Source organism: Canis lupus, chromosome 13 (genome assembly GCF_003254725.2).
Source record: "Canis lupus dingo isolate Sandy chromosome 13, ASM325472v2, whole genome shotgun sequence".
In the NCBI taxonomy this organism is placed as follows: Eukaryota; Metazoa; Chordata; class Mammalia; order Carnivora; family Canidae; genus Canis; species Canis lupus.
Genome location: NC_064255.1, coordinates 22,440,794 through 22,456,947, shown reverse-complemented (window position 1 = coordinate 22,456,947; position 16,154 = coordinate 22,440,794). Strand labels below are relative to the sequence as shown.

Here is a 16,154-nt window from a genome sequence, read left to right as displayed (position 1 = left end):
CCACATCCAGTGGGTCCTTGATAAATGTTTATTGACTGACAGAAACATTAGCTCCATATGCTCAAAAAAGCTTAATTGCTCATCAAAACAGACAAAGCACAAACATATCACCATTTCTTCTTCACAGGCATATTCTAGCTGGCAACGGCAGATGTGGTTAAGCTAATTATAAGAAAGCTCAGACAAAGAAGACAGCAGACACTGTGGGCGCCAAGTAGGCTGGAGACAATGAAGCTGCAGAACCAGACCAGATAAAGGTGCTGGAAGCCATGAGGACACCCGCCCAGTACCGCCCAGCCTGAGTGATTCAGCTTGCAAAACCTCACCTCCCTGGGAAAGCTAAGTGTTTCTTCAGCTCTGGAGGGAAAGCCACAAAACAGCTGTGGTGGTGGCAGAGGATGGTGCCCCTGCCTGGGCTTTTATAAAAGTACTGCATGGTGTGTAGTTTACAAGGTGCGTGGGGCCAGAGGAAGGTTAAAGAATGGTTACAAAGGCAGGATGGTAAGCATCAGAGGTGGGTTGAATAGGCTGATCCAAAAGCTGATTGCTCTAATATCCCAGTGGAGATAATATATTGGAACCTCAAAAGAGGTCCAGATGCAGGACTAGGATGAGGACACAGTCTGCAAAATTTAGGGAGGTGCCACTCTCAGGGTCATGTATGACCTTGGTCCCAACCCTGCTCATCTGAAAAGTCACTGCTGCTCAGAAGACTTTCTGTATCCTCTATGTGCCTTAGCCCATCATTTATACTTGCGTAACCCCCTCTTCTTTGGTGCCATGGATAGCACAGCCCAGAGCCCCATCGCTTGTTGGCTGTGTGAACTTGGAAAAGTCGCCCAGTGTCTCTGAGTCTCAGTTCTGTCATTAGTAAAGTGAAGATCATGATATCTAATTCATAGATTGCTGTGAAGAATGGGTGAGACAGCATGCAAGGCACCAGGCACACCTTCCAACACATGTAAGTTCCCTAGGAGTATGGGTCAACTGGAAACAACAAAGGTGTAAACTTGGCTTCACACCGTCTTAATCTTGGATTCAGGTGATCTAGGATTACTAGTGCCCCAGACTACCTCAGAAACAAATTTAAATCCTCTTGCAAGGAAAGTATTATCACTCTACACTCAGATTTTCTCTACATATCTTTGTGAATGAGTGAGGCATGTTTGAAGATATTGTACTGAGAGTCTACTATACGCTTATTATTGGCTTCCATGTGTGACATGGAGATGAATCTCACACTCCACTTCCAATCCATCTCCTAATCTGTAGACTCTACCAGAATCTTCCTTTTTCGTGGCTACACTCTTGATACAAGTCCCCAGTTCTCCAACCTGGATTCCCTGAAGAGCTTCTCAGTTGGCCTCCTTGTTTTCCCCTGCGCCCCTTCAGCACATACTCAATCTAGCATCCATAGTTTTCAACATAAATCAGACATTAGGCTCAAAATCTTCTCTTGGCTTCTCATTTTTTATAGAATAAAAGACAAACTCCTTACAGTGCTCTACACAATCTTTTTCCTCTGACTTCATCTACATTCCATTCCAGTCACACTGGTGTCCTTGCTGGTCCTTGAACATGCCAGGCACACTTAATCTTTAGGGGCTGGCATTTGCTGCTCCCTCTCCATTGAATGCTCTTTGCCCAGATACCTGCATGGCCCACTAGCTCCTCCTCTTCAGGTCTTGACTTGAATATCACTTTCTCAGTGAGACCTCCGTGGATGCCTAAAATTTCAAACTTCCCCCTCCCCCAACACACACATGTCCACTCCACACCTCATGGTGCATTACCTTTTCTTCTTAGCATTTATCATCATGCTGCTGTTACATTATAATTTATGTAGTACCCTACATTATCTCCCCTTCCCCTTAGAATATAAGTCTTAATGAGAGCAGGTAGTTTTGCCTGTTTTATTCACTGATGAATTATTAAGAACATGCCTGACACAAAGCAGATACTCTTTAATATTTGTTTGATTGCATGAATGAATGAGTGAAATAGTCTTGCCTTCAAAAAGCTTACAAATCAATGGACATAAGCCTGTAAACAATTGACCTTACTGCAGCCAGAATTAAAAAGAAAAAGAGGTAATGTACTACAGGATAGAAGAAGAGAAAACATTTCATTTAACCAAAGTGAGGGTTGGGAGAGCTTCTTGGAAGAGGCATCTCTTGTTCTGAACTTTGATGATGGCCATTATCCTAGACAGGTAAGTGCAGCATGGAGGTTGGGATGGGTGCAGTGGGGAGACATTTCAGAATGGGCTAATGCAGGACTAAAAGCAGAGTTGCACATCTATGTGGTGAAGTCAGGAAACCTGGAGCAGGCTGGCACACACAGGCCAGAGAGTATGCAGAGTAATATGAGGAAATATGAGGCTGAAGAAGCAGTTTGAAGATGAGTTTTTAGGAGAGCTTGGATGCTAAGCTGCAGAAATCTGACATTCTCCTATGGGCTAGGCTTTCTTTTCATGAGATGTGAAAATCACACACACAGAAAGTTTCATAGTCACAACATTTGGGAAATTTCAGATCTTCTCAGGGTGTTGACCAAGGTAGTGGGCATTCCAAGTCCTCAGGAGGGATATAATATGAGGCATTTCTCAAACGTTCTCTTCATTGTATCTAGAGAGACTGTATTTGGTGTTCCACAAAACAGACTTTGAGACATGTTTCTGGAGGTAAGAAGTGGGGAGCCATTGATGATTTCTGAAGAGGAGAATGGAATGGGCCAACCTGTCTTCTGGAAGGAATGTTGAGGATGATGTGAACAAGAAAAGGATAAGAAGCTAGAAGACCAGGAAACACGAAGAGAAGAGTTACATGGCAGCTGGGAAGATGGTAACCGTTCACGGACAGGCTTGGTCTGGCCAAGAGTGCGGACCCAGAAGGAAGAATTAAGTCTGAGTCTGAGTTGTCAAGGCAGAGAACAGTGGCGAATAGTGGGGCCATGTGCCAGGACTGCGCAGATAGGTGGCTGCTGGCTTGGGTCGGGGAGGGAAGTAGAGCCAGTGCATTCAGGCCTAGACATGGAAAAGCCGAGTTACCAAATCTTTCCTGAGACAGGGAAGCATTTCAGTAATGAAAGTGGAAAGGCTGAAGCAAACCACCCACAGATGAAAACTGAGAGCAGCTGGTGACAAATGAAGGCATTTTCCAGCTCGTCTTCTCAGCACGTACGAAATCCACATACTAAGATTGTCACGCTGATGATCAAATTACTTTTTGAACAAGCAATCAAATGAGAAGTCCTAATGAAGCCCTAATGAATTGGATCTCCTAGGCTGTTCACCTCTGACAATTAATGCAGCTGTCAGGAAGCAGCAGGATCTCCCCCTCCCCTCCACCCCCAGACCCTCAGCTCAGCAGTGGAGGGAGGGAAGACTGGAGGGGGGACTGTAGGCTTAGTGGGAGGAAGGGGGGCCTCTCAGCTTGAATGAAGGGAGGGGAGACACTCAGCATGAAGGGAAGGAGGGAGGAAGAGGGGAGGGGTACCCTCACCATGGAGGGAGGGAGCGAGAGGAAAGGGGGCCCTCAGCATGGAGGGAGGGAAGACCATGGAACCCAGAGAGCATCCTTCAGGAAGCCTGTAGGTACCAGTCACCCAGCCCCTCATGGAGGGATTAGGGGATTCAGGCTCAGAGCAGTACAAGCAGCTTCCAGTCCTTAAAAAGCAGCTGACTGAATCCCAGTTAACCTGAGCCTCAGCTTCTTGACACGTGAAATGGGGGCTTTGCACCAGATCTAGTTTTCCCAAGCCGGCTGATCCTCTGCCACTTTTACCACATGTGTTACTATCCAGTGAACATTTTCATGAGGTATCATTCTGCTTTGAAAAAGGGAACTTTGTGTTGCTAAGTTAAAAAGAACCACTTACCACAAATGAAAAGCAACTTTAAAAAGGAAACCAATGAAAACAAAACAGGTTATTGTAATATACAACGTGAAGCATTTCTTAAACTTTCCTTTCACTGTATTTGGACCGGTGTTCCAAGAAGCACACTTTGGGAAATGTTCCTATCGGTAACATTCATCTTTTTAAAAGGCACTTTCAGGTGTTCTCTGCCCCATTATACTTTCCAGCCTCTCAGCAATCAAGGAGTCCATCAGTATAGCCAGATTCTAGGCCCTGACCTGCCATGTTAAGCAAGTCTTTACCCCTCTATTACCAGCTCAATTTCTTCACATGAAATAAATAGGTGGAACTAGACATTTTGCTTTAATATTCTGTGGCATACTACTACTACTAATAAAATAGGTGGTATTTGTTGAGCATTAGTTCCATGCCAGTCACTTTTGGAAGACTGATCATCGTCCCCGTTTTGCAGGTGAAACAAAGAGATTAAGTAGCTTACCCAAGGTCACACACTACTCCGTGGTGGAAATGAGATCCATACCCATGGGATCTGACTCTATCACCTTTCCTCTCCCTGGTCTCTATGTGTGAGGAGTACTTGCTTTATAGTTTTTCTACCAAGTGAATTTTTAAAAATGGGATTTCTGAAAAACAGGCTTACCTCTAGAGGAATTGGTCAGACCCAAGGGTAAAGAGCCACCTGCCTCAATGAATGCAATGGTCTCTGATAGAGGCCCTACCCTGGTCACTTCTTTTCCAGGTCTTCTCCATGTCCCATTTGGTTTTCCATTGGGCAGTCAGACCTAAGATCTCAGCTTCCCTCCCCAGTATCCTGCCTCTGCTTTCTGGAAAAGTCTTCTGAGGCACATGTTCATAAATTCCCCTATGTCTTAGTGGGACTGATTAAGATTTCCCTGTCCTCAGGAAACTATGTGATGCAGTGTAGAAGCAAGAGGCTTTAAAGGTCTCAGTTCAGCTCTTAGCTGCATGATGAGTTTGGCCAGTCAACTGCAACAATCCTGGGCTTATATTCTGGAAAATGGGACTCATAATACCTCAACAGGGTTGAGTGAAGTCTATGTGATGAAAGTTATGTGAGGCAGCAATCATCACATGTGGTGAGTGCCCACAGGTTTGCTCCCTTCTTCCCCCTTATTCTCTCATGGTCTGTATGAGCTCCAGGACTTGCATATAGGGCTGCTCGAGCAGTGCTGGCCAAACCCATAAGGATGTTTCATCCTGGGACTCTGACCTATAGGGGCTCTAGATGTAGCCTGTATTACCTGAACTCTTAAGTGGCAGTTCCCAGATCCCAAGAAGGAGACACTTTCAGACCCAGGACCAGTGATCTAGCACAGCTTCTCTGGCCAGGAAGACAAAGTAGATTTCCAGTGCAGATGACACTTTCAGTTCACATACCTGTAGCAGTTCAAATACAGCAAGGAGGTCCCCTCCAGAGAGGCTTCCACAAAAGATGGGGTGATAGCATAGTCTGGGTGGCTCATAGTCCTGGTCAGCTAGTTTCACAACAGGAGCAGCCACTGTGGCACCCAAATATTCTGGCTTCCCCTAAGGCAGAAAAGAAAGGAATTTGTCCCTGATGGTTACCTACCTAGTTCTGACCTGCATCAATGCACTTTTAAAAAAAAACTGTCAGCCTCAGTGTCTCCCTCTTGCTACTAAGTCACTCTCTTCTTCCGCCAAGAACCTTTTATCCCTTACCAAGGCCAGGAGGTCAGGGGAATCCATTTGGGCTCCCAGGGAAAACTTCTGGGCACAAGGCTTTTAGGGATTATCTCTCTTCTCAACAAAGGGGGCTCAGTGGATTAAGTTAAATAATCATCTAGGTAGACTTGAAGGGGAAAAGAAGAAATAGGTGGCACCAAACATTCCAAAAGCTCTCCAGAGCAGAATACCACTGAGGTCAGGAACACAAGCTTTGGAGTCCAGGCAAACCCTGAGTCCATGAGGTACTTTCTAACTCTATGGCCTTGGGCCATTTACTCAACTTTTTTGAGTCTCACGCCTTAAAAGGGATTCAAAATAATACCTGTTAATGGGGCTGTGAAGATTGACTTAATAATACATGGGCTTTGCACAGTGACTGGTATACAGTGAGTGCTCAATACATGGTAAGATGATGATGATGACGATGATGGTGATGAAGGTCAGTATATTCAAGTGATAGAGCAGTTCTGCCCATTTTTCTTGGTAATAAGAGGCCATTGAAGCATTTTTGTATGTATGTATGTGGGCCTCGAGATTCTTTAGGAACTATGGGAGGGCACCATGTCCTTCCTCCAGGAGCAGCATGGGGCTAGAGCATGGGGCTGCCTTGCTATTTATCTCAGGAATGGCTGGAATGTAAACTCCATGTAGCAGCATTGCCTGTTTTACTCACTGCTGTGTCCCCCAGCACAGGGCAGGCACTCATTACATTTATTGAGTGAAAGCTGTTGGATTAATGACTTTGAAGGGACAGGGACAGCACCCGCATTCAGCACAGGGCTTCAGCTGCTCTGTTTCATTCCCTTGGGACTCAAACCAGCACTAGCATTCCTGGCTATAGTAAGAAACTTGGTTGAGGGGGAAATGGGGTTTAGTTTAAACTAATGATTATTTGATGATTTGATGATTATTTTAGATGATTATTTTGACTTTAAAACAAACAAAGCTCCCTACTTGTATCCACTGGTGGGTTCAGAACTGTCCCTCGTAGGATGGAGTTATGGCAACTGGATGCAAGTGGTCTGCTCTCTATTTCATCCATGACCCTAACTGGGAATAATTAAGTAAAATTGCCTTGGAACAAAAGAGCAAACTTAAACCTGAGCTAATTTGCCAAATAAAAACACATTGCTTAGAGAAGCAGCGGGCCCTAATGAGGGTACAAGCCACTGGGTAATGAGAGAAAGTTTTAGACTGGAGGCACATTCTGGCAGAGTTGGAATGTAATCATCTGATCACCACTAGAAGGCTGCGGGCCTGGGTGTAGCTGCAGCCCACAGGTGTAAACAGAACCTTCTACATGTCTACGTGTATCTCTCCAGGAAGAAAATACACTTCTCATATATTTTTTTTCTCTCCTATGTTTTCTTTTGGTTTTGGGGTAAAAATGTAGGCTTTGTTTTTCTGTGAAGGGTCTGGTTCAGGTGGGGCCCAGGAGGGCAAACATAGAATGGAGATCAAGAAGGGGTCCGAAAAGCAAAGGGACAGCAAAGGAAAATCCACGTAGTACAGTAGGTTGGTTTAGGAGTTGGCAAAGATGCTTGATTATGGTTACTGATTTTCAAATTAAAAAAATACTTAGGACTGGAATCACATTGTTTCATTTTGTTTTTAAAGATTTTTATTTATTTATTCATGAGAGACACACACAGAGAGGCAGAGACATAGGTAGAGGGAAAAGCAGGCTCCTCTGGGGAGCCTGATGCAGAACTCCATCCCAGGACCCTGGGATCACGCCCTGAGCTGAGGGCAAACGCTCAACCACTGAGCCACCCAGGCGTCCCTGGAATCGTGTTGTTAGCAACAAAATTGAAAAGGTATCGATTTTGTGGCTGTCTATACAGAAAATCTATACTATATTCGTAAGAGTAGAACTCGTGTTCCATAAATATATACAATTTACAGCTGGAGGAATAAGGTACAGAGAGAGTGACATGGAAAAACAGAATGTGTGTGTCTAAAGGGGTATAGCCATACCAGCTACTCCCACATTTGCAGGAAAGGATGGACACAAGAGGCTAGGTTCAAGTTCTGGCTCAGCCTCCTGCTACCTGTGACCTTAAACAAGGCATTTGACTTTCCTGGGTCTCTGGTTCCTTATCCAGGAAGCAAGAGGGGTTCATACTCTTCAAGGTCCCTGCTCATCCTCTACAATTCTCCCATGCTAATTTCCTCCTGACCTTGCACCAAGATCAGAGCTGCCAGCATGCTTGAGGAGCTGAGGAGACATAGGAAGGCTTCCTGGAACAACTGTTGTTCTTAATATTTCTGTGCTTTGTCAACTTCCCAAGGGGGCCATGACATCAAAGAAAAGAAATAAGCCTTTGCCTCTTATCTTAGACTTTTTTTTAATTTAAAAGAGAAGAAAAATAAAATAAAAAAAGAAGGTTTGTCTTAGTAATTAAAAAAAATCTTCCAGTAAGCTTTTGAATCTACTTAGTATGGAGCACAAACATCGTTGGAGAGGAAAAGTTTTGGTTAACATCATAACAGAAATGGGATGGAGACAAATGTGTTGTTGCTGAGCTTGGAATCAAATCCAAGAGGAAAAAGAGACCCAGCTACAAGGGCTGAACTGGTGACAGTCCCCACCCAGTTCTCTCCCTGCAAGTGAGGTCAGTAAACACCTGCAGTTTTCAGGAGGCCTGGACATTTTTTTGAATATTTTATTTATTTACTTTAGAGACAGACAAAGAGACAGAGAGAGAGGAGAGCACAAGCAGGGGGAGGGACAGAGGGAGAAGCAGACTCCCTGCTGGGCAGGGAGCCCAATTCAGGACTGGATCCCAGGACCCTAGGATCATGACCTGAGCCAAAGGCAGACCCTCAACATACAGACCCACCCAGGCACCCTGAGGCCTGGACATACTTATTGAGCATTTTTACTGAGCAGCAATAGGGACATAGCTGGAGATTGGGTACAGCTGCAGGTGACTTCATACAAGTATCTTATTCCTGAAGAAGCATGTATGGACTGAAGTTTTGTGGCCAGGATCCTATTCTAAGTGCAATCGAATGGGAAATCTAAGTGAAAAAGCCCTTAGTAAAGCAAATGACCACCACCCATTTTCCTGGTTCTGTAATTCATTGTTTTCCCAGGTCAGAATGGCTTGTGGGCGCCTGTAGGTCCTGAGCATTCACAGGCTGGCTAGACAAAGGAGGTCAATGGGCTGCAGTCCAGTCAGCACCTCCTGGGACACTCACCACTGCGTCACTGTCATAGAGCTCCACCACCACCGAAGGCGGGGACTCTGCTAGCTCTTTCTGGTCTCCATGCAACACCAGGTCATTGAACAGCAGCATCTGGTTCCAAGTAGGGGAGAGGGTCTGGGAAATGACCTGGACGGTGAGGCCAAAAGAAAAGCAAAAGATCATTGGAGAGGGCTGGAGGGGGAGGGGTGCATTCACTCAACAGTTCCTGGTGGAGGACAAAGAGAACCCACTCCAGTCATCCCCCTTCAGTCATTTAACATCCAAGCCACAGCATGCTAGATGCTAGGGGTTGCAGATTCCTTGTCCTGAAGAGCTTACATAGGTTCCTGAGTAGAGCCCTCTGTAATGATTAACATCGTATTTGCATACCTAATTTCAACTCAAGCCTCCCAGAAGGGCTCTGCAGGTAACATAAGCTACCCTTTGTTGAGCACTGTATACCAGCTGTCCCACTTTGCGGTCTCCTTCAAACTTCACAACCACTCTGAGAGGTAGACAGTTACCTGCTCATATATTATAGATCAGGAAACCAGGGCTCACGTATCTGGAGCCAGCAAGTGGCTGAACTGGGACTCAACTTGAATCTTCTGGCGCCAAAGCCTAGGCTGCTAACTTCATCCACTCTCACCAAGTAGATGCTATTATTTTATGGAAGGGCACACTGAGGATGAGGAAGATCTAGTGGTTCTTCATGTATGAACAAATAAAATTTTGTCATTAAATACTCAAAAGTGGGATTTAACTCTAATATTCCTTCTGTGGAATTCCAATGTTCTGTGGATATTTATTTGACTGCGTTGAACTAATCAGAGTCTCCAAACTAACCTTCACCATTTTGCATGACATCTTTTTCTCTGCGATAGCAAAGAAAATAACATTGGTTATTGGCTGTGTCCATCACACAGATGGATAAACCAAAGAACCGAGGACAACAGTCTGCATTATTGGTTTAGAACCATGAGTGTTTCACCTGGAAGTGGTTCACAGCCCCTCTGTCAGGCCATTCAACGGCTACCCTCAGAAGGGGGCATGTTATCAGTCTTGCCTCCTCTACTCTAGTCAATTAGATGTTTGGACATCTGCCAGTTTCACAGAGCTGAACACTGGGGTTGTCTGCAGGATGGGTGGATTCTGTACCTGGCACGAAACTGGCCTGTCAATGTGTGAGGCTAGTCCTGGAAAGAGGCCACAGAGTCACATTTCCCTCTCTTCCAGGCTGTGCAGACAAATGGGTGATGTCACAGCACAGAGGTGCTGGGACATGGGGAATTTCCACACCCCCTCTGAACTAGACCCTTGCTTCTCACTCTGCATGTGGGATGGGGGGAGGTGGTCAGAGAGGGATCCAGCCTGGATCTACTTCCTGGACTTCAAAGAACAAATCAAAATGGCATCTAGGAGTTTTACATCAGGAGGCATCTCTAGTCACACCATTAAACCGTTTGCACTGTGGTCAGGAGAGAATTTTTTATTGTTTTTCTTCATGTGAGTCATAAAAATACTATGCGTTTCACCATTTCCTTCCTTTTTTTAATAATAAATTTATTTTTTATTGGTATTCAATTTGCCAACATACAGAATAACACCCAGTGCTCATCCTGTCAAGTGCCACCCTCAGTGCCCATCACCCATTCACTCCCACCCCCCGCCCTCCTCCCCTTCCACCACCCCTAGTTCGTTTCCCAGAGTTAGGAGTCTATGTTCTGTCTCCCTTTCTGATATTTCCCACACATTTCTTCTCCCTTCCTTTATATTCCCTTTCACTATTATTTATATTCCCCAAATGTATGAGAACATATAATGTTTGTCCTTCTCCGACTGACTCATTTCACTTCCTTTCTTGCTTTTTGCTTTTAGAGTACTTTATGCTTCAGACACAGTGATGTTTTTGACACGAATCTCAGAAAAAAATTTTTTGAACTTTTTGGACAGGAAAAAAATGGCTTCAACCAACTTACAAACAGAAGTTACATAGTTGCAGGGAAAATTGACCCTAAGTGGGTGTCTGACATCACAAAGAAACATGGGTTTTTACGTTGGTTTTAAAAATAGAAATGTGAAGTCTTTCACAGTATGCATGCAACACGTGATACCAAAGTGATTTATGATCCTTACAGCATCTTTCATATAGAAATATTCTGATGGCTTTCTTGACACCTTGGGCTATAAATACCACTTAATAAGATTCCAGATACCGGCATTCATCTACTCAACATATACTTCTTAGCACATTCAACAAACAATGTGCTAGGCACAGTATTAGGCACCAACATGGCATGCTCAATCACTATTTGCAAGAATAAATGAATGACACTGGCCTGTCCTCAGAGTTGTTCCCATGAGTATAAGGGCCCTGTGGCCACCTTCACTAAAGGTGAAGGTACTAAAAGGCTCACCCAAACAAAAATACATTCTCGCACTTCTCTGCCAAAGTGCTCATGACTAGCTTCTCTTCTTCAGGGCTTCCTTGAGGAGTTATGCATTATGACTGTGTTTGCTGCCATCTGGGAGATTCTGGTAGTACTTAGCTGACACTTTGAAGAAGGAATGAGATACTATGGATGGAGCATGGCTTTTGAATCATATATCCCTGGGATAGAACTTTAGTTCCATCGCCTGCCTCAACTTGGGCAGGTGATTTAACCCCTGTGAACCATCGCTTCCCTCATGTAAATGGGGTTAGTGCCAATGTTGTAGAGTTGTGATGACCACTGTCTGAGATAAAGTGTATTAAGTGCCTAGTACACAGTCAGTGCTCAGTAAGTGCTTGTTGTCCACCTGACTCCACCCCCACCACACTATTTATCAATAAGCAGATACTGAACATCTCCCACATGCAGTCTGTGTATTGGGTACTCTTGTCTAATAGGAGACAGTCTGTGTCTTCAGGACTCTGATTCCTTAAAATATCAGCTTCTGCACTATCCCCACCCCCACCCCCGTGATGTCCTCTCCTGTCCTCTAAAGCTCCTCTCAGCCACTTGGTCCCTTTGCCCTTTTGTCTCCAAAGCCTTTCTCTTTGAGGAGCTGTCTCCCTTTCCCTTGATCCTTTGGTCACCAGAATAACTGGATTCCCCTTCTTAGATATTTCATATCATGATGTCACTTTAAAAAGGACTGGCTGCAGGACCAACCCTGCTGAGACTCTTTCTCTGCTCCATGTCGTTGGTTCAGGCAGGTGCTACCAGGTGAACAGTGGAGCTCAAACATGATCGCAGGGACCCCAGGCTCAGCTTTCCTCATCATGAAGAGTGTGAAGGTGGGGCATATCCCACACATGCTCTGAGGCAGCACAGCACTGAAACAGCAGGGAAACCAGAACCTCTGCTTACCAAAAGGGAAACAGAGTAGTTAAGCAAAGTGGCTTTGGAACTGGACCAACGTGGGTTTCCATCTTGGCTCTACCACCTTCTACCTATATAGCCCCTAAGCCTTACCTTCTCATCTGCAGAATACAACACTAATAACATCCACTTTAGGCTCTAGTGAGATATAGTAAACAACATGTATAAAATGCTTAGCATTATGCCTGGCACGTGGGAAGCTCTTAATAAATGGCAGCTATTATAACTAACAAAAATTAAGTAATTGGTTCAAAAGTATGGAGGCAAAGTCCAGAGCTCAACAGGAGCTGTTTTCCCATTCAAATGATTATTTGATAAATACCATTTATTCCTTTGAGATAGTAGTCCAAATCAAATGGAGGTACTGGATAGAGATGCAAAATAGGAAGATAATTACAGCCCAGTGGGCTCATTCAAACTCCTTCCCCATCCAGGGCTCCAGGATCACCAGGGCTTAGCATCCCACAGTTTTGTGGCAAGTGGAGGAATGCTTCAAGGGATTCTTTGAGAATCTTCCTCGCTTCTGATGGGAAGCCTTGATGACAATAATAACAAGGAGTCACATAGAAACTGTTACAAGCAAGGCACTGTCCTGAGTGGTTTATTCTCTGGGAAGTGTATAAGATATCATCATCATGAGGGCTTTGCTTCAAGAGTTTGGATCAGAACTCAAACAATGTGGCTCCAGAGTCTATACTCTTAATCACTGAGCTATGCACTAACTCTCAAAACACAGGGAAGAGAAAGTAGTCTGGAGTCTACATGCCTCATATGTTTTCATGCTCCTTCACTAAGTGAAGATGCAGTCACTTTCCTTCTGAGGTCTCTCGCATCTCCCCCCCTTAGACAGAACTAATCTTCCTCTCCAGGGCTCTTGGAAGACTTTGTCTAGCCCCGCAGTATGGGGTTTTCCAGGGTGAAGCCCATGAGCCCAGCATGGGACCCATCATAGAGCAAGGAGCCTGCAGGTGCTGGAGAAATGGACGAGATGATGATTCATATTATGATCTAGGTCGGTGTGTCACAAATCAAATGCAATTTCCCAGGGCATGGGCCTCTCTTTGGAGAGACATGTCAGCCTTTGTAACATCAGCCTATGTAATGACCACCATTCATCAATCACTTTATACACTTAATTTTGTGCTTCTTTACAACAGCCCTATTTTTAGACAACAGATTGAGGTTTAGCGAGTAAGCGTGGCCAGAGAATAGATGAGCTACTCAGGTCTCTTTGAGTCCTCGGTGTTTGTCTTAACAACCAGAGATGGTGAATCCCTTGTGAACTCTTCCCTCTCAGAACACCGAATCCTCAGAGAACAGTCAATCCTTGGAGAATATGATCTAATGGGAAAAATATCCAATTGGACACCTGCTGATCAGAGACCCTTCTACTTTTCAGCACTCAGTGTATAGGAAGAGGGAAAAGCCCAGAGGAAACTGGTGTAGACCCATTTGCTTTAATCCTTACAACACCCATTAGGAAGTTGTATTTTACAGAGTGAGACACCACATTGTACAGTTAAAAGTGTGCAAAGCTCCGCAGCTGGTAAGTAGAAAGCAACAGTACAAAGTCTAGAGCTTCCTAACTGCAAAGCTGGAAAATGTTCCTCCCCGTTAAGACCTGTCACAAAGGTTGGATCATAAGCCTTGAGATGTGCCAGGTCTCACTTCTTCTCCTCATCCTTCTTTCCCCACACGCTTCCTTCACCTCAGGTACTTGCTTTCTCAGCTGCAGGACAATGGGTCACATTGGAACAAGAGGCCTTCCCTATGCCAACTCTTCCTTGCACATGTGCTTTGGAATCTGAAAACCTGCATACCCAGAGATGCAGATATTTGCAACATGCCCTTGCTTTTTCCTTTGCTGGGCTCTGCTGTGGACCAGCTGTGGGCTACCGGAAGAAGACAGGTGAGCTTCCCTGGTTACCTTTGTGGTCTGGCAGTGGGAAAGGAACGTGACCTTGGCAAAAGGATCTGAGAGTCCACTGCTGTCGGCTGCGATGAGGCCCCGGGCTTGGTACATGTGTGCTCTCAGCTGAAAGACATGCCGGTCTGGGGACAAATAGTGGAAAGGGACAGGCATCAGTGGGCTTTTCCCAACATTGAGGGGGGGAAGTAGGTGTCTGTGCCATGTGCATCTGTGGGTGTGTCCAGAGGCAAAGACTAGGAGAATCATCGGCCTCTGAAACTGGAGTGGAAGCAGTGAAGAAAGGAGGAGGGGGCATTTATGAGTACCTCAGAGCCAGGCATTGTCATTGGCACCTTTACCATGTCATGGGTTTTAATCTTCATAACATCCCTGTGATTACATATATAATCATCCCCATATATGTACAAGGAAAATGGCTCACAAAAAGGTGATAGAAGTCTTCCAAGTTTGCAGAACTATCAAATGCCTGAACCTGGATTTCACTTCTATCAGATTCCAAACTCACCTTCTCTTTCCAAAATACCACATTTTATGTTTTTGTGATCTTGCTGTTTCCATTGGCGCATGCGCTCACTCATGTGTGTATATTTAAGGAAGGGGCTGTCCTGCTAATAGCTTTTGCTTCAATAAACTCTTGGGTCAGCCACTGATCCATTCTTCCATTCAGCCACCCAATGTCATCTTGAGTGCCTACTGTATACCAGGTACAGTCTGGTCTCAGGATTCTGAAGTGGCCAAGCCAGCCCCTGCCATCAGGGAGTGCCAGGGAGGGGGGAGAAGATAAGACAAGCACCTACACTCCAGTGACAGGAGGCCAGGGACTCACATCCTGTGAGAAATGCAGGCAGAGGACATGGATGTGAAACGCAGAAGTGAGCACATTTGTTGACAGGACAGGAGCAGAGAGAGGGCTGCAGGTGAGGGCAGACCAGAGTTTGGTGGTGGAGTCCCAAGTGAGAGTTGGCTTATATTCCTAGGTTCATGGGACTTTGTAAGGCCCCTCTTGTTTTTTACAGTCCATTTGCTTCTTCTTATCCCCTTCCCTATTCCTGTTCCCCATCTCCCCAAAGGCAACATTATACTGTGCTCAGGATATGAGTGTTTTGTGTTGATGTGGGGACTGGGATACAGGAACCCTCATATACTAATTTGACTAGCTCTACTTAGTTAAATTAAGGGTGCAAATACCCTCCCCCGACCATGCCACTCCTAGACTTATGTCACACAGGTCTATACATGGACTCATACAAAGTAACTACCCCTCTCTGTGCCTTTATTTCCTCACCTACAAAATGGGGATAATAACACTATGAAGAACTATTATTAATTTAACTAAGTAGAGCTAGTCAAATTGATAGATCAAAGGACTAAGAATTTGATGCCTGGCATATGGGAAGAACTTTATTAGTGGTGTGGCTGTTACTATTACTCATTATCTGTGATAATAACAGTTGGGGGACCACCTGGGTGTCCCTCAGAGCCCCCAGCTGCAGCCACATAGGCAGTACAACGCACAACTCTAAGGGGACCCAGTTTATTTAATTGAGGTTTTTGTTTTTCTAAAACCCCTTATCAGCTCTGCCCCTTAGACTAATAAATTCAGTTTCCTCTTCACTCTTACGATTTGGTGACCCACCGTTATAGTTCACTTTTCACACTTGTGGTTAGTAGAGACAAGTCTGATCGCCCCCACTAGACGGCAGAACGACCCCTGTCTCATCTGTGCATCCCCTGCTAGTTTTCCCACCGCGCCTGCCATATGTAGGTGCAAATTAATTATTGGTTGGATGGATATTTTCTGAAGCACAAAAATAAGTGAAGAAGCAAAATTCTCCAGTGGGCTTGGAAGGCCGCCAAAGCCATCAAAGTCAGTGCACAGACGAGAAAGTTTATTAGGTCACTCCATGAAAATAACACACTGCAGAGGGTCAGAAAGCTTTGGAAAAAATCTTTCCTCTCCTTTAAGTTGTTAGTAGCTGGGACAGCAATGGATGTCCAGGTAGCTTAGATCTCTAGAGATAGTATCTACAGAAATAACAAGATAACTTGATGTGGGTATCTTTCATTCAAAGATGAAAACT

At 44.9% G+C, this 16,154-nt stretch overlaps 1 protein-coding gene and 1 long non-coding RNA gene across 3 annotated transcripts in view; one reads left to right on the top strand and one right to left on the bottom strand.

Annotated features, from left to right (window-relative positions):
* Positions 1 to 16,154, bottom strand: part of FER1L6 (fer-1 like family member 6) — a 163,153-nt gene that overhangs the window by 62,418 nt on the left and 84,581 nt on the right. The window contains 3 exon segments of the mRNA XM_035697460.2: positions 5,278 to 5,427; positions 8,791 to 8,925; positions 14,071 to 14,195. Of these exon segments, the coding sequence (XP_035553353.2) occupies positions 5,278 to 5,427; positions 8,791 to 8,925; positions 14,071 to 14,195 (410 nt within the window).
* Positions 1 to 16,154, top strand: part of LOC118350387 (uncharacterized) — a 49,748-nt gene that overhangs the window by 20,721 nt on the left and 12,873 nt on the right. For both annotated transcript variants that reach the window (XR_007401541.1, XR_007401540.1), the window contains exon 3: positions 128 to 14,052. This is a non-coding gene — a long non-coding RNA (uncharacterized LOC118350387). The remainder of the gene's footprint in view (positions 1 to 127; positions 14,053 to 16,154) is intronic.